The sequence below is a fragment of the Seriola lalandi genome, unplaced genomic scaffold, assembly GCF_002814215.2.
Source record: "Seriola lalandi dorsalis isolate HSWRI2012SDOR001 ecotype SW California unplaced genomic scaffold, Sedor1 jcf7180002054598, whole genome shotgun sequence".
Taxonomy (NCBI): Eukaryota; Metazoa; Chordata; class Actinopteri; order Carangiformes; family Carangidae; genus Seriola; species Seriola lalandi.
In genome coordinates, this window is record NW_019525151.1 from 150,419 (window position 1) to 175,282 (window position 24,864).

At 39.0% G+C, this 24,864-nt stretch overlaps 3 protein-coding genes across 3 annotated transcripts; 2 read left to right on the plus strand and 1 right to left on the minus strand.

Annotated features, from left to right (window-relative positions):
• Positions 1–238: 238 nt before the first annotated feature.
• itk (IL2 inducible T cell kinase) lies at positions 239–6,733 on the minus strand. Its single transcript, XM_023419357.2, has 17 exons — positions 6,513–6,733; positions 6,257–6,361; positions 6,058–6,139; positions 5,799–5,924; positions 5,504–5,541; positions 4,857–5,008; positions 4,675–4,740; positions 4,503–4,557; positions 3,949–4,028; positions 3,509–3,651; positions 3,275–3,349; positions 2,820–2,988; positions 2,519–2,735; positions 2,364–2,428; positions 2,083–2,201; positions 698–855; positions 239–595 (listed from the first exon to the last, which is right to left on the minus strand). Exons 1-17 carry the CDS (start codon positions 6,648–6,650, stop codon positions 530–532), a joined length of 1,854 nt encoding a protein of 617 aa, XP_023275125.1. The 5' UTR covers positions 6,651–6,733; the 3' UTR covers positions 239–529.
• Positions 6,734–9,111: 2,378 nt separating this feature from the next.
• On the plus strand, positions 9,112–11,300 carry med7 (mediator complex subunit 7). Its single transcript, XM_023419316.2, has 2 exons — positions 9,112–9,243; positions 10,261–11,300. Exon 2 carries the CDS (start codon positions 10,270–10,272, stop codon positions 11,032–11,034), a length of 765 nt encoding a protein of 254 aa, XP_023275084.1. The 5' UTR covers positions 9,112–9,243; positions 10,261–10,269; the 3' UTR covers positions 11,035–11,300.
• Positions 11,301–12,374: 1,074 nt separating this feature from the next.
• Positions 12,375–24,009, plus strand: lonrf4 (LON peptidase N-terminal domain and ring finger 4). The gene is made up of 12 exons (XM_023419315.2): positions 12,375–13,183; positions 15,144–15,262; positions 15,956–16,078; positions 16,765–16,953; positions 17,055–17,172; positions 17,391–17,466; positions 17,685–17,799; positions 18,425–18,546; positions 18,648–18,806; positions 19,550–19,712; positions 19,823–19,972; positions 20,818–24,009. Exons 1-12 carry the CDS (start codon positions 12,886–12,888, stop codon positions 20,965–20,967), a joined length of 1,782 nt encoding a protein of 593 aa, XP_023275083.1. The 5' UTR covers positions 12,375–12,885; the 3' UTR covers positions 20,968–24,009.
• The last annotated feature ends 855 nt before the right edge of the window (positions 24,010–24,864 follow it).

Consider the following 24,864-nt stretch of genomic DNA (forward strand, 5'->3'; position numbering starts at 1 on the left):
CTCAAGTAGGCTATCGCTACTGTTCTCCATAAAGGGGCAAAAAATCTAAATCAAAGAAAAATTATAGATTTGGTGTAAAGTTATATTTTAAAACTGAATTATGAAATCCTACAGTTTGTGGCAACTTCAGGAACCTTTTTCATTTCTAAAAAGCAAATTAATCACCTACTTCATCTAACAAAGTGCAATTGTTGTATTGCTGAGAACTTATAAGAAACAATAAAAACATCAAACAACATAACCATCTCACCTATTTAATATACAGAGAATAGTTACATAAACCAATAGTAAGCAGTTGTAGCTACGTATAAGCATTCTCAGGAATTGTCTTCAGAACTATGAAACAGATAAAGTGCAATATTCAAGGATTGAAAATTGTCCTGTGTTTTGTCATCACCTTAATCATGATAATCGAATGAAACAACTTCACACACATTTGAAAAACATTTGACAAGCAATAGGTCACTGACTCCATAAATTAAATAAATAAAGCTATTTTTAAAATCATCGCCTCAACTTTTATCTTGGTTCACAGGTCTGAGATGGAGGCCAGCTCATGTAGGAGGAGAGCGAAGGATGGACGATCGTCTGGTTTCTGTGAGAACAGAAATAAATGCATTGTAACAAAACATGTTGCTGTCTCCGCTGTCATTCAGGAATTCTTCTGCTAGAAATACGTTTAAATTCCTGTGCCCACCTCCTTCCAGCACCACTCCATAAGCAGGTAGACAGCATCTGGGGCCAAGCGGGGCTTCAGCAGCCTCAGACCTGCGTTCAGGGACTCCACCACCTCAGTATTAGAGCGGTTCTCATAGGGAAGACGGCCCTCATTGTACACCTCCCACATGAGCACACCTGAGCAGGGGTGGACAGGGAGACTCCATTAAAGACTGGCTGTTGGTCAGTTAAGCCTTTAACTTCAAAATCTATTCCTGTATCTGGTTAATCATGTCCATGTCTGTGTGGTTGTTTCATGTTACAGTAGCTTTATTGCATATTCTTTTATGAAACATAATGAGAAGCATCATCTAAAGAAAGAGGACTGATTTCTAATGAAAACATGTTTTTAGAGCCACATATTTATCCATTTAGCAGTACTTTTAAGTTACCATAGTTACCAAATAATATATATAACTATGTATGAAAAACTGAAGAAATTATCTGTAATATTCAAAAACTACATTATTTTTTATGCAAATTGTACACATCCTGTATAAGCTAAAGAACTGTCACATCTAGCTGCCTGTCAGTCACAATTTAACTTTAAAGTTTTAAACATAATGTCGGTTAGGCTATTATTCATCATAACCTACGCAACATGAGCAGCTAAAGCTGACATGATTCCCATTCTTTCAGTACATAAACAAAAAGTATGTTTTTCTTAGCCCGATTTGGGTGGAAATCACTTAATATAAGTTGTGATTAAACATATTTACATTTACCATCTGTTGGATATAAACAAGTCACAGCTTCTGACTACAGAATCATTCATGCCAAGTTAATATGTTGTCGCCTGTTTAAACCCCAGCTTTGGAGACACTCCTGACACTATTTACTTCTTGGAGATTACTGTAAATCCACTAGTTGGCATTGCACCATGAAAATAGCTACCAATAATTATGGTGTTTGGCACACATGCACATACAAATAACTAAACCCATTAATATGCTTTAAATTAAAAAGGAAAGAAACATTATTTTTTCTTTGTATGTTACAAAGATTTGTGTGTGTGTCGAAATTGTTTCTGTAACTAACGCAAGATGTTTTACAACACAATCTTTTGCTTTGTGTGTTTGACACAAAATGTGTCACATGATGCTCAGCGCCTATTGAATTTTGCACCAAACCGCTGTGTTCTCTCACAAAGCTTCCAGTTTAGTTCACTACAGCATAGAACACCAGAGTCAGTGTGCTATCTGCAAAACACAGATGATTCTGGTGTGTAGCTGCACGGCACGCGGCGCTTCCCTGCTGTCACTCGTAATCTCAAAATGATTTGAATGGTTCAAACAAAAGGGGAAAAGGGTAGATATGTCGTATGACTAGAAAGACACACAAACAAAGACAGACAGATCAACACACCGAATGACCAGACGTCGGACTTGCTGCTGAACTTGCAGAATTTGATGACCTCCGGGGCCGACCACTTGACAGGGAACTTGGAGCACTGGGAGCTCGTGTATTGATCATCAAGAACAAATCTACAGTCCAGGGGGTGGACACATGCCATTATACAGCAGTACATGTAGGCTGACTTTTAACCATAGTAAAAACATAGCAAATACTGTGATTAAAAAAGTTCACACAATATGACGGACAGTACAAAGATTCAGTAAAGAACACGTCAAATGTGAAAATCATACCTGGTCATGCCAAAATCAGACACCTTCACTTCATTGTTCTTTGAAACGAGGCAGTTCCTGGCAGCCTGCAGAAGAAAGAGGAACAGAGGAAGGATTAACAACTCTAACAGCTGTGATAAAAGTGGATTATAAAAAGTTCTCAACTGTTGGTTTACCAGGTCTCTGTGGATGAAGTTGGAGCTCTCCAGGTAAGCCATCCCGTCACTGACATCCAGACACATCCCCAACATCACGTCCTGAGACAAACGCCCTTTCCTGTCTCTCAGGTAGTCTGACAGGCAGCCATTTTCCATGAACTCAAACACAAGACACATGGGAGAACGCTGGGTGCACACACCGTAGAGCTGAACCAGCTTATAGTGGGACAATCTCCTGTTAAAACACACACGGGCATAAGTCGAGTGGTTTTCATTTCATTTTGCCTGGATATTGAACATCAGCATGAGCCGCACTTACATCATGACTCTCGCCTCTTCTTTAAAATCCTCGTCTGACATACACTCTTCTCTTATCATCTTCACTGCAACCTTCATTTCCCTCCATCTCCCCTCCAGCACCAGCCCAAACTGACCGCTGCCTAACTCCTCACCCAGGGTCAGCTCCTCCGGGTCCACTTCCCATTGATCTGTTGTGCGGCAAAGGAGAAGTGAAATGAACAAGAACACCCATAATCTTAAATTAAACTGAAATAACCAGAGGCAGACCTTTAGGGAACATAGCAAATAAGGAAGTTTAGATAATAACTTTAATTTTATTTTGGTGTACTAAACACACCCTGAGTACATTTCTGTGAAAATAAAAAAATAACCCACTAGAGGGCAGCAAAAACCAGTCACTCAGCATTACGTTGTATCTGTTATGAGCTCCAGTTCAACCAGCTGAGCTGTTTATACAACTGTACATCCTCTAACCTTTTGAGGGTTCAGCAATGTCCTGGGAGCAGCCTCCATCTAGAGAGACAGGGTGTCTCAGACGTGTTGTCATGCCTGCCAAGTAAACAGATACACAGATAGCACATCAATATAAATTTATTTATAAAGAATTGCAGCGCAGCATGGATTTGGCCTTTGTCACCACGTTTGTGAACCATGAGCTGTTTTATATGCTCAATTTCCTTTTGACACGTTTTTTAAAGTCATACTAACCGGCAGCATTGTGCTGGTGGTAATGGATGAGCTCAGGAATGGTGCTGAACAGGTACTTCTCTGCCAAGTAAAACGTGCCCTCTCCGGTTTCTGTCTGTCTGATTAGATAATGTTTCACTCTTGGATTCTTCTCCCCATTAGACCTAAAGGTGATAAACAAGGAGATGCTTTTATACAACAAATCACACCAAAGTGTTTCTGAAGAGAGCATCTTAAACATGTAATGTACACAGTAAATTACACCACTGATTTCAATTCAAGTTTATTGTAATTATATATCAGACAAGTCAGGCTATTATTACTTATCTGCTGGCATCTAATGATTTAAACAAGACTCAGTGTATATCAGGTGTACATACACTTATCACCATATAATTGTATATCATTATTTGTATCAGTTCATTACATAAGAACAGTATAGAAGAAGGAAATAAAATTACCCTGGGGCTTTGGTGAAGACTGACACTGTGTAGATTCCGGCCTGCCTTGAGTCACGCACCATGAATGCACCTTCTTTTCCCTAAAAATAAAGTGTTGAAACCACATAAAACAACACATTTGTAATATACTTGTGAGACAAGTTCACTGATTGTTTCTTTGATCTGAGGCTAATACCAGCACAGGCCCAGTAGTCACTTTTGCTAATAGGTGATGATGGATAGCTGCTCTACCTCCCGCTTGCAAAACGTAGCAAAGCACTTTGCAGGAAATTCAACATTGAAGGAAACATTGTGGTTCTGAGACATTGTTCAAGTCCTATGTCATGTTTCTCAATTCTCAGGTCGCAGGTGCATTTGCATTAATTTTGCAAATGCAACACTACTGTAGGTGGTACAGTCACAGCAAAAGTGCACGATGTCATACAAGAGGAACATCCTGCTAATCATCATCAGAATTTTTATTATTTGAAGCATTTTTTTTTTTTTAAGCTGGAAGGGTAAACACATGAATATTGTATAATCACTGGATCCTTAAACATTGACATTGTTTTTACCTCTTTCATTAACAAAACCTCTGCCTCCCCTCTGGTTATGTTTTTGTTGTACCATCTGTGAGACGACAAATTAACCACAATTAAACCAATTCTATAGAGGACAGAATGGATTTGCAAGTACCCACATGTTAACAATTTTCAACATAGAGAACAGAAATGAAATAAAACTCACTCAAATCTCTCAAAGTTGTTGCAAGATTTTTCTGCTATGAAAGTGCTGGGCACAAAGCCTGTGTTCCTGATGTGGGATCAGAAAAAATGTACATCAATAATCAAGCTGATTTGAAAACAAGTGCTATTACTTCTCATCATAAGCAAGAACTAAGAATGGACGGCCATTTCTATGTGCCTTACCCTTGGTTGTCCTGTACGGCCCACCACTCAGGGTGGGAGCTGTTAATCAGGACGTACTCCTGATCTTTCTGAAGACGCAAGTCGTCGTCTCCCTGAGGTGTGTAGTCCTGCAGAGCAATGACCATCCTCTGTCTTGTATCATGCAATTCCATCTGTCAGAGATAAATTAAAAAAAAAAAAAAAGAAAAGCTTCACCTAGAAACATGGTTCTGTTATTATTGAGCAATATGAGAAAGAATGAGAAGACCCCCACAGAAAAGGACTCAAACATCATCACAATGATATCTGGGTTATGTTCCACTGAATTATAAGTGTTATGTTTACAACAGGTAGCAAATGTCAGCAGTAGAAGAGGCCTAAAAGATAATGAACCTAGACGCAAAAATGCAAAATCATCTGTGCCCCAACCACAGGCGCACTGGTTGAAAAAAAAACATATTTAAGATGTCCCCTAGAGCAATCTTTAAAATATGGCATCCATAATGCGAAATAGTCCTGAAAACAATGACAACTTATAGCCAAACAAGTAAAACAATAAATATCAAAAGAGTTATTTTGTCTACGCCCTGTAATTGGAACAGTGTTGACTTGAACATCAATGATATTTCAACAACAGGACATATAATTTACGCTTTAGAAAGTGCTACCTCTGGATCCGGGAGTTGAGGGAGTGGCTTTTTGGAAGCTGTGGAAAAATCAGAAATATGAGAATGTTTCTGACAAATCCAGCTGTCCAAAATAAGGTTTTTATATTTGATTGAAGTTATGCAACACCGGTAAATGTAGATCTGTATCAAGATTTGGCTTAACCACATGTGCATAAAAAATAAGATTACTTAACTGCTCATGTACATTTGTATAAGAACATTTCATGCTTTATCAAAGACACAAATTAGAAAAAAAAACATTTGAAACAAGAGGAAGTGAAGAAATAATACAAACCAGAGGCCTCTGGATTATATACATGACAACCTGTTGCCAGTTTCTCTGTTTGTTGGCAGCATCTCCATTTTCCATCCATCCAGAAGTTTGGGTGGTATTTTGGAACCAAATTGTTATGCTTTGTCTCTATATCAGACAAAATAAAATAAATAGTTTGGAATATCACGCTTGTGATTTTGCATTATGTGAAACCCAGGATTTACTATAATTTATTGCATTGCTATCATTACTTAAACTGTGATGGTCTGGAATTTCTTACCCTCTTTGAGAGCTCTGACCCATCTCTGACGGCAATCATTGTCTGGGGCGAAAATGTAGAGGTAATGGTTGTCATGAAAAATCTGTGGAGACATTTGCATTTGAGAAAATGAAAATACATCACATTTACTGTATATAACACTAGATTTAATTGGTGCATATTTTCAAGTGTGCCTTCTTTGAGCAATCGTGGACCTCACCTGAAAAGGGTACTTATAGTTGCATGGTATGGGGACATCAGTACACACAATCTCCACACACTTAATTCTGGAAAGCTCGATGCAACCTTTCATCATGGGCTTTTTCTGAAAGAACATGATCTTTACTTTATGTTTCCTCCACACAACGTGGATACGATTGAAATTACAGTTAGTTCCAAGGAGGCCAAATTCCCAAACCGTTATCTCCTGATTGAAATGAAAAACTAGTGCATTGATTAAATATATGAATACTTACCCCCGGACGGCGTTCAGAATACTTCAGGTCTTGGGTGTCCAATACAAAAAATCTCTCCTTGTAGTTACAAGGTGATGTTCTTTTCTTTTGTTGAGATTTTTTGATCATATTTCCCTTCAAAATCACCCTGGGGAACATGGTAACAGCTATGAACAACACAATGAGAAACACTGAAGGGTTTGAGCTTACAGGGAGAGAGCGAGAGTAACCTCACAGTGATAGAAAAGAAAAAAAAAAAAAGCAGTGGATTGCTCGACTTGATAGAAGCCGTGGAGCTTCCGGCATATAGTTGTTGCATTGAGTAAACCACATCCTTACGGCAGAAAATGGGTTGTGCAAGCAAACAAACACTCACACTCACACACACACACACACACACACATGCACACACACACACACACACACTATACATACGCTCACATGTACTTTCACTGACAATGTTGCAATAAGCCATGTGTTGAGTGTGCAGTAGTAGGAGGGAGATTTTTTAATCTTGCTAGTTTTGAACATTATCCACCAAATTATGCACCTTAAAGGGAAAGACTACATCCTGGTTATGATGATGAAACTTTAAGTAGTGATGTAAAAATTGAACAAAGGTGTTCATTTAACAAAAAAGCATGAAACCAGATTTCACTACCAAAGCAACACTTTTTAACACTATAAACACACTTGAAAATAGTTTTGCTTAACCTGCTATATGTATCAAAAATGAGGAGCTGCTTTGTTGCTGCCATAATGAAGATTTAGTATGTTATACCATATAATATATATAATATATAATACTATATAATATTGATTATGTCACATTTTTTTGCCGATAAGTTTTTATGATTTTCAATGTTGTTTCTTTTTTTTTTTATAAATCCTCATCGTTACATTTTCTGATGCTGCATATATATTTGTGAGTTGTTTCTGTTTTCTTGTCTTTTATAATCTCTCTCTCTATTACAGTAATCACAGACAAGCAAAAATGATTCTATTTGTACTGAGATTGTTAGAAAACTGTTCATTATCGCTTCAAGCAACAACAGTGTCGGCCTAAAAGGGTAATTTAAAACATTTTTTGAAAACAGTGGTAAGAGTAACCCACTAAAATCTGAGCAAGTCCGAGTTCAATACTGAAGCAATTCATCCTGCAGAAGCAAGACAAGTTTAATGGATCCTACAGCACCACAATCATGAAAATTGTTCCTACAATTTATAAAGTTTTGGATGAGACTAGAATCCCATTTAGGTGGCACATTTTTGTCAAAAGAAACAGAAAATGGGTATAATGTACGAAAATTAGGGTTGAGGAAAAAAAACATGCTTAGCAGTGTTAAAAATATTTCTATTCAATACTTCTGTTTGTACTATTTTGGAACGTTTATTTGTTCTATATTTTAAGTGCAAACGTTTTATCTTTCATAATCAATTTCCTCTTGAGTTCTGCTATCAAACTAGTACAAAATTCAAATTTTTGAAAACTAAAACCCTTTATGAAGGAGTCTGCTGTGGGTTGGAAAATTTAAAGGAATTTTGTTGCGTCTGACATTTAACAAAGAGAGGAGATTGCAGTGGCATGTCCATACGGTTAGTCTGTGTGTGTGTGTGTATGTGTGTGTGTGTGTGTGTGTGTATGTGTGTGTGTGTTTGTGTGCATGCATGCGTGTGGGGGAGAGACAGAGAGAGAGAGAGAGAGATAGATAGAGAGAGAGAGAGAGAGAGAGAGAGAGAGAGAGATAAAAAGAGTAATGCCAACATAATACAGAAAGATAAACAGGAGGTGGAAAAGACAAAATTTTTATGACAAAAACAGTTTCCACAAAAGATCAATTTTCAAAACAGATAACAGAAACAGACATATAGAAGATTGAAGCATAACTGCAACAAACTATACAAATGTGTAAAGTTTTCATTTAGTTTAAAGCTTTATGAGGTGTGACATTAAATGTAAATATGATATATTTTTATTTGTCTTTTAATATCCATTTTACAGGATGTCTTTTCTAATACATTTTCAGTTCAGTTCAGTTTTACTGTGAATTTCTAATTTCATTCACTCTGGAAAGCACTTGGTGCTTCTTGCTTGTGTTCTAAAAATATACTATTGATATTATAATCATAATACTATCATTATTAGCTGTATTATTAATAGTAGTAGTAGTAGTAGTAGTAGTTTTTGTTGTTGTAGCAATATCATTTCTGTTGTCACTATTATAGATTTTTCCTCATACGAAGGCAGTTTTATCAAGAAAATCTTTGGTGTTGCCTAATGGCATAAAAATGACTGCAGGTGTTGACGAAGTGATATCTGTTGTACAAAAAGTACAAAATATAATTTCACATCGTACGTAGTACAGAGTACTTTAAAAAAAAGCGTTAGAAATTACTGTAACTGAACAGTTAAATGCACTTTTTTTTTAATAGAGGAGATACATGTTTTCTAATCACCAAGTTACAAATTATAGAGTAAACAGAAATTTACATTCGGGTTGCATCTCTACCATCTCATATGCGGAATCAAATTATCTTTGATCAAAAACCATTAACAAATTACGACCAATCAGCACTTACTTTGTTCGTCACGAGCACAGTTCAGCCAATGGAATGAGGACAGAAACGAACGTTCAAGTCAGTGAATGGAAGGAGCTAGGGTTGTCCTGAGCTAATTGCCCGACTAGCTTGTATACCTTTGTTACATTTTACATCTTTTATCTATATTTACCAACTGGGGGTCGTTTAAGAGGTATGTAGAAATATCACCACTGCCTTTTCATGTGCCTGTGTTGTTCGTTAGCTTCAAATTTGATGTAACGGCGTATCTCTCTGGCAGAGGTTAGCATCAATACTGGTAGCCTGCTAACAGCCACAGTGCTAGTTGGCTAACTCTATGTTTGCCTTTCAAACGCTACCAGCTTCTACGTCTGGCTGTACAATGATGACCTAACATATTAAAAAATGTAAACAAAGTGTTTAGACAACAAATTACAGAATCAGCTCGTCAATTATTAGGGCGGGCAGTCGCTAATGTAACTAGCGTCGCTCGCTTGTTATTTTAGCCTTCACCCCACAGACGACTAACAGGGTAACTTCGTCCTTAACCCACTTTGTTTATATGGGGAAGCAGCCAGATGTTGCCCCGATCCTCAAGAAACACACAAATAGAGCTACATTACAATTTAATGCAGAGGTACAAACTAAGTAGAGAAGCATTTAGGTAGGCTACAATTTTATGGTAGCATTACTGGTACAGTACTTGAATAACATCTCACAATTGGTGCACCTTGATGATGTTTTCTACAACGTTTAAGAGCTAAATATAGTGCGTTTTACTCCATTATTTTTTTTTGTGACAGTTGGTTATTTTGCACATTAATATTTTTCCATACAAATTATAGGAGAAGCTCATGAAACAGAGCTCTACTATAAATCAACCCCCCCACGACTACATGAGCTAAGATAAAACCTCTTGACTTACCAAAACAGTAAAAGATAAGCTTACTTACATATTTCTGCATTAATATTTTTTTTCATAACTGTGAAAGTGGCCATTGGTTATATATAGTATTGTAATATGTGTAATATATATGTAATATACTTGTATACTTAAAGTAGTTAAAATTGTACAGAGCAAACACAGCACGCTTTCAAAACCCACAACTGGTGTACAAAGTGTGACTTATTTCTTCTTTACTAAATTAAGATCTTGTTTTGTTTTGCTTGGTAAAGAAATCAGACTGATTCACATTTTTCACTGTTTCAGGTCTGCATCATGGGTGAACCACAGCAGGTTAGTGCCCTGCCTCCTCCACCTATGCAATACATCAAAGAATACACAGATGAAAACATCCGTAAGGGTTTGGCTCCCAAGCCACCTCCACCCATCAGAGACAGCTACATGATGTTTGGCAACCAGTTCCAGTGTGATGACCTCATCATTCGGCCTCTAGAAAGCCAAGGCATTGAGAGGCTCCATCCTATGCAGTTTGACCACAAACGGGAGCTTAAGAAGCTCAACATGTCCATTCTCGTGAACTTTCTGGACCTGCTGGACATCCTTATCAAGAGCCCTGGCAGTATAAAGCGTGAGGAGAAGCTGGAAGATTTAAAGCTTCTGTTTGTTCACATGCACCACTTAATAAATGAGTACAGGCCACATCAAGCCAGAGAGACACTGAGGGTGATGATGGAGGTGCAGAAGAGACAGAGGCTAGAGACAGCTGAGAGGTTTCAGAAACATCTGGAGAGGGTGGTGGAGATGATACAGGGGTGCCTCGCCTCCCTACCTGATGACTTACCACAGATGGAGGGTCCAGATGGAGTTGGTGATGGGACAAGGGGTGTCTCTGCAGCAGCGAATATTGGTTGTTCTTCTGGGCAGGCCCCCAGGCTGAAAAGTGAACCGATGGATGTAGAGGAAGCAGGTGCCAGCTGTATGGCAGTAGGTCAACAGGACAAGAGCGTCCCTACTTCAAAGAGAGACAAAATATGGGACAAGGATGCTGCTATGTGCAGTATTATTGATGAAATTGCTTAAGTTTTATGTTGATTAGCCATGTTTCTTTTCTGTAAATCTAAACAGTGTTTGTTATTTTGTATGCTGTACTTGGTGTAAGTATGGAGAAGTTTGCTGTGCTTTCACTGGGCCTGTTATCCTCTCTGGGATGGTGTTTTATTTCAAAGCTGTCATGTAGATATTATTACCACTTCCTGTTAAGATATTCAAAGAATTTAAATACCACACAGATCAATTGGGATGCCAGCTTTCAGTTTTTGTAATAAAACAATTTTTTAAAAATCCAATTGTAGTAGGAGTGCAATGCTGTCACAATCACATGGTGATATTTTAGTTGCCTGCAGTAATTTGCGGGAAACTGCATCGAATCACTTCGAATTCTATGTGCTTGAATGCATTATATCATTGACCTTTCACATTTGCAAAGCATTAAGTCCTGTCACTGTGACTTGCACAATGTCAAATCTAGTGAGAGTGGTCAGGGAAACACCAGTATGTCAGTATGTATCTATAGTCTAGTCCTTGTATAGCAGAGAGTTTACCTAGTTTTTCAATTAAAAGGATAAATAATATTTAGATGCGAATTTAACAAAGGTTTTTAACAAAACCCTGTTCCAACATCTGATGAGTAAATGGCACTTGGGAAGCAAATTCATTACTTAATATTGTTATTATATATGTTCATGTACATGCCGTATAAATCATGTATTTCACACTGATGTCTGTGTTTGGCGATCTGCAGATTCCAGCCTTATTTCACTGACCCTTAATGGCTTGCATGAGAAAGGTTCCTCCTGACATGCACTGAATTGTATAACAAATGTACATAGGTTTTGTTATAAAACTGCTCTGCAGCATTGTCTTGCTATGCCCAAAACCACAGAAGACAGATTTTTTTACTAACTGCAATTTCAGCCTCCTGCAGTTTGCATCTGTACAGGACTTCCTGAGCCCCTTGTTTGCATTGCAACATGTAAATTTACACATGGCTTAGTTTTTAGGATATGTAAGTAAAAAGTGAACGATCGTAACTGGGTTTATGTCACAGCCCTACCACCCCGCCCCCTGGCTATTATTATTATCATCTGCTGGGATTCCCTTCATTGTGACAAGGTAATTTCTATCCAATGCAGTCCTGAGTTTAATTGTCATCATCACAGTAACAAGACGCACCAGATCATCAACACATTTACCCCCTGGACTTTTCATTAAACCGAATAAAAAACTAAGAAGTTTTGTCGCAGGAATTATGTTATGAAACTCGGCATCCTTGGGTTTCACAACAGGGCGGAGAGCCATCCCTTCGTCCAATCGGATTGCGCGTTGCTGCATCACGTGGTCTTTATTTATGTAATGTAATGGTGTTACACGGTAACCCAGCTTTTGTGGCAGTACATACGTTGCTACAGGGGTTAAAAGCGGACACTGGCTACTAAATAGAAAGCACATTAATGTGTAAATACTCTGCTCTGTTTCTTGTGGCGTTTATGGAGTTTGGAGCGGCGCATTGGACTGGAAGCTGACTTTTTTTTATATTCAACCTGCTTGAAAAGGGAAGATGTTATGTGTCCCAAACCAAAGACTAAGTTAGAGCTGAAAATGGATAATGTCAGTTTTATACGAAAAGGACATTTGTGAGGTGAGCATATGAGAGCTGATATTAGCATTAGCCTAGCTGGTCATAAACCGGTCGGGTTCGAGCAGACGTGATATAAGGGGACACATTTACTGTATCGCTGGCTGCTGGTGCGTGATTTAAATGGTCCATGCACTACCACTACACAGAAAAGCTTCTCCGTCTACATTGCTTCGACGAAAAAAGCTGCCTTTCCTCCCACGGTACATTGTTTTGGTGACATAATCCATCCAACCATGGATCTACTGGAGTGTCCTCTCTGTCTCTTCCTGATGTGCGAGCCGGTGACCATGTCGTGCGGTCACACGTTCTGCCGTAGGTGCGTCGGGGGCCACCTCCCGTCCAAATGCCCCGCGTGCAATGTGAGGCTAAAACAAAGAGAGGTGAAAGGCATGAAGAACAACGTTTTGCTCATCAGTGTCGTTGAAAAGTGCTGCCCCGAAGAGACCAGAATGAAGTGCCATATACAGGAGAAGCTCAAAGCCAACGAGTTCGTGGAAGCTTTAAGCATCACAAATGACGGGCTAGACTTAGGTAAGGGACGCATGCAAGACACCATCACAGCTGCAGACACAACAAAAGTTTCTCTGATGTACACTCAGGTTCACTGCTGAAAAGATGGGCTACTGGTATGGATATAAAACATATTTACATAAGATCACATTGCCATTAAACAAGAAGGCAGACTAGTTTGGAATCCCACTTTTGCGCACTGCACACAAGCTTGGCTGATTCCCAGTGACAGCATCCCTTTCACAGAACACAGCACAGTAGTGAGATACAGTTGTAATGACAGAAAATACAGGAAACTCAGTGTCTCAAGGATTTACTGTATCTACTGTCAAATGCTATTGATGACCCAAATATATAACTGGGTCAGTTATCAGTCTTCTGATGCTCCTCCTTCCTTGTTAGGTTTACAACCAGAGTCTTGTTTTCCTCTGTGTGCACATTGAACCACTTAGGCAAAACAACAAACACTAATGTTTTGAACAGAATAAGAAACATGCAATGAAAAAGTTAACATGCATCAGTTTGGTGTTAAATTTTCCCTTCTGTCTTAGTCACACACCGTATAAGAAGTAGTAATAACATCTACAACAGCTGTTGTCTGGGAAAAATACTGGACACAGGCTGAGCCAATTTCTGTTTTTAGAACAGCTTTTCTGTGCATTTCTGCAGTCAAAAACTCATGCACTATAAAGAGAGGAATGTAAAGAGGACGTTTTGTAATATTTTCATAGCTTAGAGGATGCCTTAGATTCCTAGAACCAGCTTTGCAAACAGAACCTTTCTGATACTTCATCTGTGCAGTCACTTATCTTCTGCACTTGCCTTTGTTGCTGCAACTGACCTTATTTTCTCCATGCAGCAGTGAGAAAGCAAAAGGGACAAATTCTGCCCTAGATGAGTTTATCTTGTCAGTAGGCGTCCTGGGGATCGTAGGAGTGTTTCTTCTTCAGTGAATCAACGTACCGTTGAGTTAACCTACATGTTTGGCATCTCTGCCAATCCAATTAAACACTGCTGCTTACCTTCCCCAGCGCTTTCCTTGTGTAATGATTTCCTGGCAGATTTCTGTGTGGCAGTTAAAGGTTGGGCCTGCCCCTTTTACTTCAAAGATTTCATAATGTAGGCATTGTCAAGCCCTGAGACTGTGCCTGTAATTAAAGCTTTTATAAATAGTAAATAAACATGACTAGAGCAATGGTGTCAGGAAATAGTTATTCTTTGAGCCTTGAATACACTCACACACATATTGTAGCAGATGAATTGAGACATTTCATTTACTGGACACACAAACTGAACATAGATTGTACAAGCTGGTTGGACTTCACTTTCAGATTTAAGCAGTGGGTGAAAACATGAAAGTTTAATCTTGTATGTCACAGATACTGGAATGGGAAGTGATTGTACATGTACTACATATATGTAGAATTATGTACACATATAAAATCTTGTGAGTTTGGCCTCTCCTTTTTACAAACACATCAATCCCATTTTTATTCTCTCCAGTTCTAGGACCTCTTTTTTTAACCATTAACCAATACTTTGTACCAGTCTTGCACCTACATTGTTTTAGACATTGTGTAAATGTTAATTATATTGTTCTATAAAGCTTATAAAAATGCCATTGTCATAAATTCATAGTGACATTGTCTAAGAAGGAGCATTTGATGGGGATCAGTTGCATCTTGACGATGCGTTATCAGTTCAGTAAGGTCAATATCAGCACCACTAGTAATCCAGCACATCAGGTCACATGTTTTAAAATGGATTTCTGTCATCTTCCAAGAAAAACAGCACTACTTGTTATGCATGCTGTTTCCTATAGTACCTGTCAGTACGTGTTTGTTGTTTGCATTCAGAGAGCTGTGTAAAGGTGGGTCTAAGCATTGAGGCCTCGTCTCTTCAAAATTGTACAAGGTTGCAAGAGTTTTGTCTTGTCTCTTTCTCCCTCTATTACTCTCACTCCTGTTTCTTGCGTCCTCAGTCCCAGACGATCAGAGTTTGAAGGTGTACAGAGCTGAAGCTAACTGGGGCCTGTTGCGTTTCACTGACGCTCTGACAGACCTCGACTACCTCTGCTGCCTTCGTCCCAACTGGACTGAGGTGAGAGACTAGACAGTTTTGGCCAAAGACATTATGTCTCGCTTTTATGGTGTCATTTTTTTCCCCTACACAGCATGAACAAGTCTGTTGAACTTCCATGAACAATACTAAATTTAAAGCTGTCATTTCACTTCAGAACACCTCTGTGCAAGTCTTTGCTGAATTTATCCGCACAATATGCGTGTCATGGGTTGGTTTTGTAACATGCATGTAACAGCACAAATAGAACCACAAAAGAAAAGGTGCTGCCTTTTTTTATTTATGTTGTTATGTTTTAACTTAGTCTGCCCAGCTGACCTCTTTAGAGAGATTTTCTCTTTATTGATGTTATGTCATTCGCAAAGTTATACAAACAGCTACTTATGTCATAATGTCATTTAATCACTTCGTGTCAGTGGGTGGCTCACTGCTAATGCAGGAACGCCTACTGTACATATTCATTTATATTGTGTCCTTTTATTTCCAGAGATATCACTTGTAAATTTCACATTATATTTCATACATTATGCAAATGACAATCAGTGCAAAAGGAAGCAAGAACCAAATAAATATCATCATACTGCAACATCATTTGTATAAACTTTCTGATGGGGTTGTGTTATAGAATTTTTATGTTCTTTGCAAAGAGACTTTACATGTGTTGTGCACTTTTACACGCAGTGTTGTGCTGATTGCACTGTTGTATTTGGGCAGGGCTTCTTTCGTAAAGGGAATGTACTGCTGGAAATGGGTCAGCAGACAGAAGCTCTCATCCAGTTCCACCATTGCCTAAAACTTCAAGCTGATTTTGCTCCTGCAAAGAGCCAGATCAAGAAGGTTCGTTTACATCACTGAACGCTCATCAGAGGGGAGTTTAATGTGCATTTATACAGAAATTACAATCAAACAATGTGTGATTTAATATACAAAACAAATTTGCTAAACAAAAGACTTTCCTTATTATGAATGCATGATTTTTCATTTTAGGTCACATCATGATTCATATGTTTCAGAAGCCAAACTTAGCTTGCACGATCATCTGCTCTGATTAAAGATCATTTCCAGTATGTGTGGGTACAGTCTGTGGTTATTATAGATAGAGATTGTCCTCTTTTTTTGATTGTGTTATGCTTTCGAGTTTGTTTTCATTTCAGTCTAGTGTCAGTGTTGGGTTCTTGTAGTGTGAATTTATCTTCCCTTCTTATATTTTATTATCTAACACTATTATTTGTAGTTGTGGTGGTAGGAGCAAAAGTATTGATACAATTTTTTTAAAAACTACCACAATTGTGTTATTCAAGTATCATAAAAAATATAAACTAGATTAAATGCATTTTACATCCAACATTTTGAAATTACAACAGCAATCTAAGCCACATTTGATTTTTAAATGTATTCCCTTTCACAAGTATGATTTTCATCACCTTCTTTCATTCAGTCTTAGTCCACAGCACTGGTGAAACACATTTATCTTCATACTTTAATGTGACTCATTTGAGTTGTGAAATGGATTGAAATGGCAGATCCTGGAGGCAGAGGGCATGGCAGTGCCGGAGGAAGTGTCCTGCATCCTGCAGGTGGTGTCAGAGTACTTGAAAGAGCCCTGTCCCATTACCAGCCTAAGCAGCTCGCAGGGGCCGACCCACCCTGAGGGCCTCAAACATCCACCTGGAGAAGAAGGAGAGGGTGAAGGCAGGAGAGACGCACACCAGGTAAGCTGGTTAGGAGAGTGCACTTCAGTGCTTTGTTTTGGAGGTGTTACAATGTAAATATAACCCCAACTGATCAAACTGTGTGTCTTGTGGGCTCCAAGGTGAAACATGATACAGGTACTGAGTGCTGCCTCAGCCTCTGCCAAGCTGTTTCCTTCCTCCCTGCTGCTGAAGAGGACGAGGAGATGATGATGAGGAAAGAAGAAGGGCATGGCAGGGGTATGCTGATATACTCAGGACACACACTTCTCATGATTTGACTGTCATCTTCTTCATCACCGTCATCTGTCATTGTCACTGCAAACAGCTTTACCATAACACCCAACAGATGGTTTGAAATTGCATAATAATCGTCTTCTTCTTCTTCTTTTTCCTCAGTAGTGTAAATTCACCATAAAGCTTGAAACTGACTGTTTTGTGTCCTCTCTCTCTTTCAGGTGAAAGTAGTCACCGCAGAGGGAAAACCCTGGGTGTTCTCACCGTGTCGGACTTTGAGTGCCCTCTCTGCATTAGGTCAGTGTCCTGGAGTACTCGCTCCAATCAATAATGCATTGCTGTCTGTACCTTGTCTTCTGTAGAGCTGTAGATCAGGCTGAGTGTGTTCTCGCTCTCCTCTCTGGTTAATGTACACAAATAATCACCGCTTACATCTCCCGTACAAATAGCATGAATATCCTTCCTCTGAGAGGCTGTTCTGACTAAAGCGCATGTCTTTCTCTGTTTCTCTGAAGGTTGTTTTTTGAACCAGTCACTACTCCCTGTGGTCACACCTTTTGTAAAAACTGCATAGAGCGGAGTCTGGACCACAACCTCCGCTGTCCTCTCTGCAAACAGCCACTGCAAGAGGTAACCACCTACAGACACTTTCATATGTCTATTCTCAACTGAATCGAAAAAGGCCCTGTTTTTAGCTCGTGAACATCTCCACTTAAAAAGCTGATTAATTATTAAAATTGTTGCCACCTGGTTGTGGTCTTCAGAAACCAAATTTAGCTCAGTCAGGGTCAGATGGATCTCACTGCTCTGTTTTAACTCTGTGACAGCTTGGTAAAAATGATGTTCTACTCATAGACCTGTCCTCTGTTATTAAATTCACATTAAGTTAGATGACAAGAGAACTTCCTGGTTCCTCATTCCCATGTTTTACTTGTGGTAAGTGATCACATATATAGATATGAACTGATTGTGACCTCACAAAACAATGCCTTGAAAGCATGTCTTCAAAAACTTTTACTTGGACTCAAAGATGAACTGATAAAATTTTGTTTTTCAAAGGTCAAGATCACTGTGATCACTCCAAACATGTTCTTAGCTATAACTCAAGAATTCACATGCTAATTAACCCGGGGCTGGTTGGCACAGGCATGCAACCCCAAGGTGGTAATTCTAGTTGTATTGTTAGAACACAATGAGAGTATTTATATTATTGTGTATGACTGCTGACAACCTGCTCTTACTCTACTCTTCAAAGTACTTCAAAAACAGGAAGTACAACCCCACGGTTCTTCTTCAGGACATCATGACCCACCTTTTTCCCTCCCAGTTGGCCGAGAGGAAACAGGTCCATGATGCTGAGATGGCTGAACTGTCCAAGTAGGCACCTCTCAGTTCAACATAATACAATCTACACTCAGGATTTATTGTAGCAATCCTCTAGACTCTCACTGATTTCTCCTCTGTTTCTTCCTATGCAGTCTTACTAAGGACATCCCTATATTTGTTTGCACGGTGGCCTACCCTGGAGTTCCCTGCCCCCTGCACATCTTTGAGCCTCGGTATCGGCTGATGATGCGTCGCTGCATGGAGACTGGCACTAAGAAATTTGGCATGTGCAGCTATGAGCACGGCAAAGGGTATGCAATACACAGAAACACCCTTCATATTTCTCTTTAACATAGATATTTTGTTCAATTACCCAGAGCAACCTACTCGTGGATTTGGGTGGATAATAATGTGCTAAATTAAGTGACCTAAACATCTAACCAGATTTGAAGTTAGATAAAGTCTCTTTGCATTTACACATGTGTTTACAGTTATTTTGACAAGACTCTCTGGGCATGGAGAGACCATGTTTTCTAACAGTGAAGCACACAGCAAGCTACGTGGAGCCTGACGATTGTCAGTGGTACAGCACAAGCAGGCAAAGCTTAAATCAGTCATACAGTATGTGACCCTGAGGGGGTGGAAAATAGCAGCATGGTCACCAATCTGCCATGAGATCTGCTGTGTATCTTCATCCTCCACGAAATATTTTGTGCTAGTCCCACTATATGTTGTCTTGGTATCAATTTCACATCAGGGTTATTGATATCAAATTAAATTATAAATATAATGTTGTATTTAAACATTTCATTTCTGTAGATCATTATATTGATTGTGTAATTTTTTTTAAATTCTGTTGAAGTCATTTATCTTCAGTCATCTTTCAAACTGAGGACGTTGATGATCCCTAAAAAAAAAAGCACGAAATATAAGTAGTGAATAAACTTTTTGCACTACAGTGCCCATTTTTTGAGTAATGTGGCAAATATCACATTCAAATATGTTTTGAGTTGTACAAAAATAAGATTCATCCTTTTGTTTCATGTGCTGCAAGGTTTGCAGACTATGGCTGTATGCTGGAGATCCTCAGCCTGGAGCTGCTTGCTGATGGACGGTCCTATGTGGACACTGTGGGTGGCAGCAGATTCAGGGTGCTCAAGAGAGGTCAGAGAGACGGCTACCACACCGCTGATATAGAGTATCTGGAGGACCTCAAGGTTGGCATCTTGAAATCACAAACTATACCAACACTTAAATAAGATACACACTGAAAATGTTACTGCTAGACAACTTGATCAGTGGATCTCTCTCTCTCTCTCCCCCTCAGGTTGATGGCAGTGAGTTGGAGCTTTTGCAGCGCCTCCATGACAGTGTGTACCAGCAGGCTCAGGACTGGTACCAGCGCCTGGGTAGCCGCATTCGTGAGCAGATCAACAGACAGTACGGCACCATGCCAGATAAGGATGGAAACATTCAGGTTGGGGCTTTAATGTTGTTGTGACAGTAGCTGTAACCTTTCACCTCTACAACATCCCATGTCCAATATACTGTGTTGAATGTTACACATTAGCCAGTCCTGTTGTCCACTGCTGAAATGATAATGCTTCCTTAGTGACTATAGTAACATTAAAAAACAGGGGTCATTTCTTCTATTATTTACCATTATTATTATTATTATTTATGTAGGTCTTTGCAAGTGTTTTCTAACTTAAGGTTTTCTACAGTCGTGGCTAATTGGCAAATTTTAATCCATTTAGTACAAATCATGTATACGAAACATTACTGCTAACCAAAGCCCCCCATTGTTTGTTTTTAATTGATAATTTTGTTTCACCTGTGCTCCAGATAGCCACTGTTCCATTAATTGCAGTATGAAATGATTTCCAGAGATTTCAGACTTGTTTTTGATTGGTCATTCTTTACAGAGAAATAATGTGTTCTTTTATTTTTGTCAAAGCTCAGTCGTTCGTCTCAGTTGTTTTGTTCTAATGGAGTGCAGTCTTTTCCAATCAAACTGCACTCAGACCTCCATCGTGGCACAGTGGTAACATTAACTTTGAAACTAATAAAAACTGACATTATGTTTTTCGAGATAGGATCTATGTGAGCTGCAAGCTTTCACTGAAATAATTGGAAATCATCAATTGTATGATTTCTAGTTGAGGAAAACACAATTTAGAAATTGAAAACATCACTGTGCTTGAAAAAGAGAGAGCAGTCATTTCAAGAGATTTATCCTAAAAAGACTAATTGGATTGTATAGTACTGAAGGCATTTTCATGATAAACGAGGTTATATGTTTCTGTTGTAACTGTCTTATAGGCCTCGTCCAACGGCCCTGCCTGGTGCTGGTGGCTGCTGTCAGTCCTCCAGCTGGACCCTGCCTATCAGACAACCGTTCTGTCTCTGACCTCACTCAAAGACCGCTTGGGACACCTCCGCCTCGTCCTTGAGTACTTCTCTCAGAGCTAGACCCCACAGCACAGTGGTACTGACTGTGGCTCCAGCCAGCTGAGAGTCAAATATTACGCACACACAGACAGATGGAGTGAAACCAATGAATGCACTCACACCATAGAGTCTGGGGGTTGGGTTTTTTGGACTACTCTGAATCATAGAGGGACTGTTAAAGTCACAGCTCAAGGCCAAATCACCTGGTCAAAAGCAGAAAGATAGTGATTTTATTTTAAAACATGGAGCAGTTGTACAGGGGTGGATTTATGTTGTTTGAGTTTGCATTTATCTTTCTTACACCATTTTCTTCCCTGGGAATTAAAGAGGTTTCAGAATAGTTTCTGAACACACACTGTACTTGCTGTACCAGCAAGAACTGCATGACTAACCAAAGATGCTTCTTATTTAAGGTCATCAAAAGTGGTTAATTATTATTTGTGGATAAAGGAAATCTGCTCATTTTCTAAAAAATTTTACTGAAAATCTACACTAGGTGTCACTGTTTGTCCAATTATTACAAACATGAAGAACATGCTACAGCATCAGCCAAGCTATTGCAGTATACTGTACTGCCATGTGTTGCTTATTCAAATAAGACTCTTTGCATTAACGTAGCTAAGTTTGGAGTGAGAATAAATATTGATAGCACTAAACAATTTGTAGAGAATTTTTCAGGACTATGCACATCAGAGGATTATCCATGTGTTGCAAGTAATCATTTTGGATCCCCTGAGTGATTGTCGTTTCCTGGAGGTGATGCTTGCATTTTAGTTGCATTTATTGGCCTTGATAGCGATTGACTGTGGCTTACTTTATGCTATTGAGTAATCTTAAAAGATCCCTATTAAGTATTAGTAAATATTGCAATAATAAATTGTAGTGTCTCTTGGAATGGCGGCAACTGGAGGATGTTTTTTAATGAATGAACTGTCTTTGGACGCTGTTTGTTATCATTTGATGGTAAAAAGTCTTCTGTGTAATTCTGAAAATGAGGAGATGGGGTCAGTGAGTGGACGATTCAAGTGTACCAGCATTGTTTTACAGTATGAACCTGTGTGATCATGTGTGTTGATGGTCAGGTATGGATGCAGCACTGTATGCATGTGTGTCCACTGTTAAAGAAAGAGTAATTTTTTGACCGTCGCCATCTTCATTAGCTTATGTGTAGGCCACAACACCTACCTCTGGCCTCTACCGTGTCTCCCTGTCTGTTCGGCCTCTAACACCAGTCATGGTGCCTCTGAGTGCCTGGGCCAACACGCCTGGAGACCCGCAAGTCTTAGAGTTACTCCACAATACAGAGGGTGGACTGTGTGATTTTTGCCATTGACTCTCATTGATATAGTGCTACATTCCATAGAATGTTAAAGCTGCAATGATACATGTAGTTAATTTACTAACAAATACGGGCTTAACTGGGTGAAACGAGAGAGCTTATGTTTGTGTTGTTTTTTATTTTGATTAATGTGCCATAAATATTTCCATGTTATGTGTTTTATAGGGATAGGTAGCTGAATAGTAACTGTGTTTATGTTTGTCTACATCACAGATTCTGACTTTTCTGGCTTTCAATCTCATACTTTGTATGGTGGACAGTGAACTACCATTTTGTCATGGCCAACATATCACTTTAAACAGTCAGAATTAGTCCAGCAAACACACTACAGTTAAGCGTGATATTGTATATATAGCTTAAAATAAAAGGGGTAATCAAGAGACTTGATACGCACAAAAGTGTCCCACTGAAGGACAAACTAATGGACAGAGAGATGGATACTGGAGCAGCATTGGTTTCCTGAGCAACAGGCTAATCTCCGAACTATGACTTGGGAACTAATATTTACTTGAGGAGAACAAACACCATTTTTACAATCTCTTATAATGGGCGAATGGATTTTGAAATTTTTGAATCCATCAAGGAATAAGATCAGAGTCTGAGACTCTAATGTGCCAGTTACCGTGACATTTTTCACAAGCTGTTGACACTGAAAAATGGGAAGCATCACAAAGGTCAGTTTCCTGCTACTAGACATGATTTAAGCTTATTCAAATCAAAAAGGGATTGAAATTCTCATAGAATTTTTTTTGAATGACCAGCGTCATGAGCCTTTGTGGTAAACACATGACAGCAATACATGACCACAAGTCTATGGCCACTGATTCAGATTTCACTCCCTTCTCACACTTCTTGTTAGACAAAACCATATTTTTGCAAAGTGAAATGATTTTGTGTGTTTTGTTTTCTGATGCTCAGCTGCAGTCTCCCACACATTTTCTCTGTTTTTCAATCATTTCTGTGTATCACTGTCATTACTTAAAGATACAGCCTTTCAATGAATAAATTGGTGATGCTCTGTATGTTGATCACAGCGGACGGTCTAACAATGGCTTAACTCTTATCTCTGCACCTGTGTGCTTAAATGCTAAATATATTTGACAAATCAATTATTTCACCTCTTTGTTTTTGAACTATTTGTCAACTTTGAGTTAAATTTGCCTGTAATCTTTTAATAGGTTCAATGTCAATGTTGCTGATGCATTTTGCCCCTTTTAATCCTTTGGCAGGCGTCCGTTAGCCACAGTTGCAGTATAATTAACTATCAGAAAATGTTCTCCAACACAGTTAAAACATTTTGCACTGAAACCACATTGTCTCCAATGCAGAACACGGAGCATAGCAAGTGACTCGTTCTTGGCAGCAATCCCCCGTGATAACGAGTCTTACACTTGTGTACTTGGCAAAGGCTGTGAAAAGCACAATGGTTTCCTGCTATCTGCTGCAGCTTTGCAGGAAACGTTGGCTGATGTGGTCTGATGGTCAGTGGTCTGTGGGCTGTGTGTAAGACTACAGACATGCCTGCTCTTCTCTGCACAAATACCTCCACACTAGTATATTTAAACCCAGTGAAACTGACAGTTTTTAGCCTGTCGATTTATTTGTATTCATTCCTCCACCTCCCAGCCAATAGCAGTAAATTACCGTGATCTGATTATTATTTATTTGCTTGCCCCATGGATGACTTTTTAAATGTTATTATAAATAAAGCTTATCGAAGCAAATCCTGCATTATCTTCATTTAATGTGCCTGTTCTGTGTCTTAGTGATTTGAATGTTATGCCACCAGTATTTTGGTCATTAAGGTGATTATTACAAGCCAAATGGAAGTGGTGCGATCTATTGCAATTCACAGCATGAGAGAAATTGGTACAGAGGAGGGGTGATGGGAGTGAAACATGCCTCACATACTGATAGAAAGACACTTTGGCATGGAAACAGTTATAATTACTGGGAGAATTGTGAAGTGCTGCAGCTGCAGCAGAATGAAAGAAGCCTTCGGTTTGCTCTTGTGGATAGGAATTAAAATTAGGATGGATAGAATGGGTATTCCCACTGAATGTCCAATTGGATGATATATTTAGATTTACTGCCAAGACTTTTCATAATATAATAGCAGAGAAATGGCAGGGGTTACAAGAACAAAATATTTTTATTGATTAGTGGGGCACGTGTCTGGAATAGCATCTTGCTTGTGTAAAGTTGTAAACAGTTACTTCTTATCTAATACAACCAGTTTGTAATCTGAGAGGAAGCTACTGTAAAGTGTGGACCTTTCAAAAGCACAAGCAAAAAAAAATGTGAACAAATCTGAAGGTCTGTAAACACATGCTATGAACAAAGTTTCCACCAGGGGGCAGTCTGTAGCTGTGGAAGAATAATAGAGAGTTGCACAAATGGATTCACACTTTACAAACAAGAAGAAATCTCATGAGAATGTGTCTTTTCCATTTTATACAAGCTCACAGTGATCATGTTAGTGTCACAGATCAGGTCAAAAGGTAGAATCTGGCTGGCAGGGAGAGCGAAGCATGAAACAAGCTGGGAGGAAGTAGTCATTTCCCATGCAGCTACAAAAA

What these genes read in the sequence shown, in the direction of transcription:
- lonrf4 (XM_023419315.2), top strand. Translation starts at nt 12,886, where the DNA reads ATGGATCTACTGGAGTGTCCTCTCTGTCTCTTCCTGATGTGCGAGCCG. An exon ending in AAATGACGGGCTAGACTTAG is followed by an intron (nt 13,184 to 15,143) that starts GTAAGGGACGCA and finishes TTGCGTCCTCAG; the next exon opens with TCCCAGACGATCAGAGTTTG. An exon ending in GCAAACAGCCACTGCAAGAG is followed by an intron (nt 17,800 to 18,424) that starts GTAACCACCTAC and finishes TACTCTTCAAAG; the next exon opens with TACTTCAAAAACAGGAAGTA.
- itk (XM_023419357.2), bottom strand. Translation starts at nt 6,650, where the DNA reads ATGTTCCCCAGGGTGATTTTGAAGGGAAATATGATCAAAAAATCTCAA. An exon ending in ATTCTGAACGCCGTCCGGGG is followed by an intron (nt 6,362 to 6,512) that starts GTAAGTATTCAT and finishes ATGTTCTTTCAG; the next exon opens with AAAAAGCCCATGATGAAAGG. An exon ending in TCTGATTTTGGCATGACCAG is followed by an intron (nt 2,202 to 2,363) that starts GTATGATTTTCA and finishes CCTGGACTGTAG; the next exon opens with ATTTGTTCTTGATGATCAAT.
- med7 (XM_023419316.2), top strand. Translation starts at nt 10,270, where the DNA reads ATGGGTGAACCACAGCAGGTTAGTGCCCTGCCTCCTCCACCTATGCAA.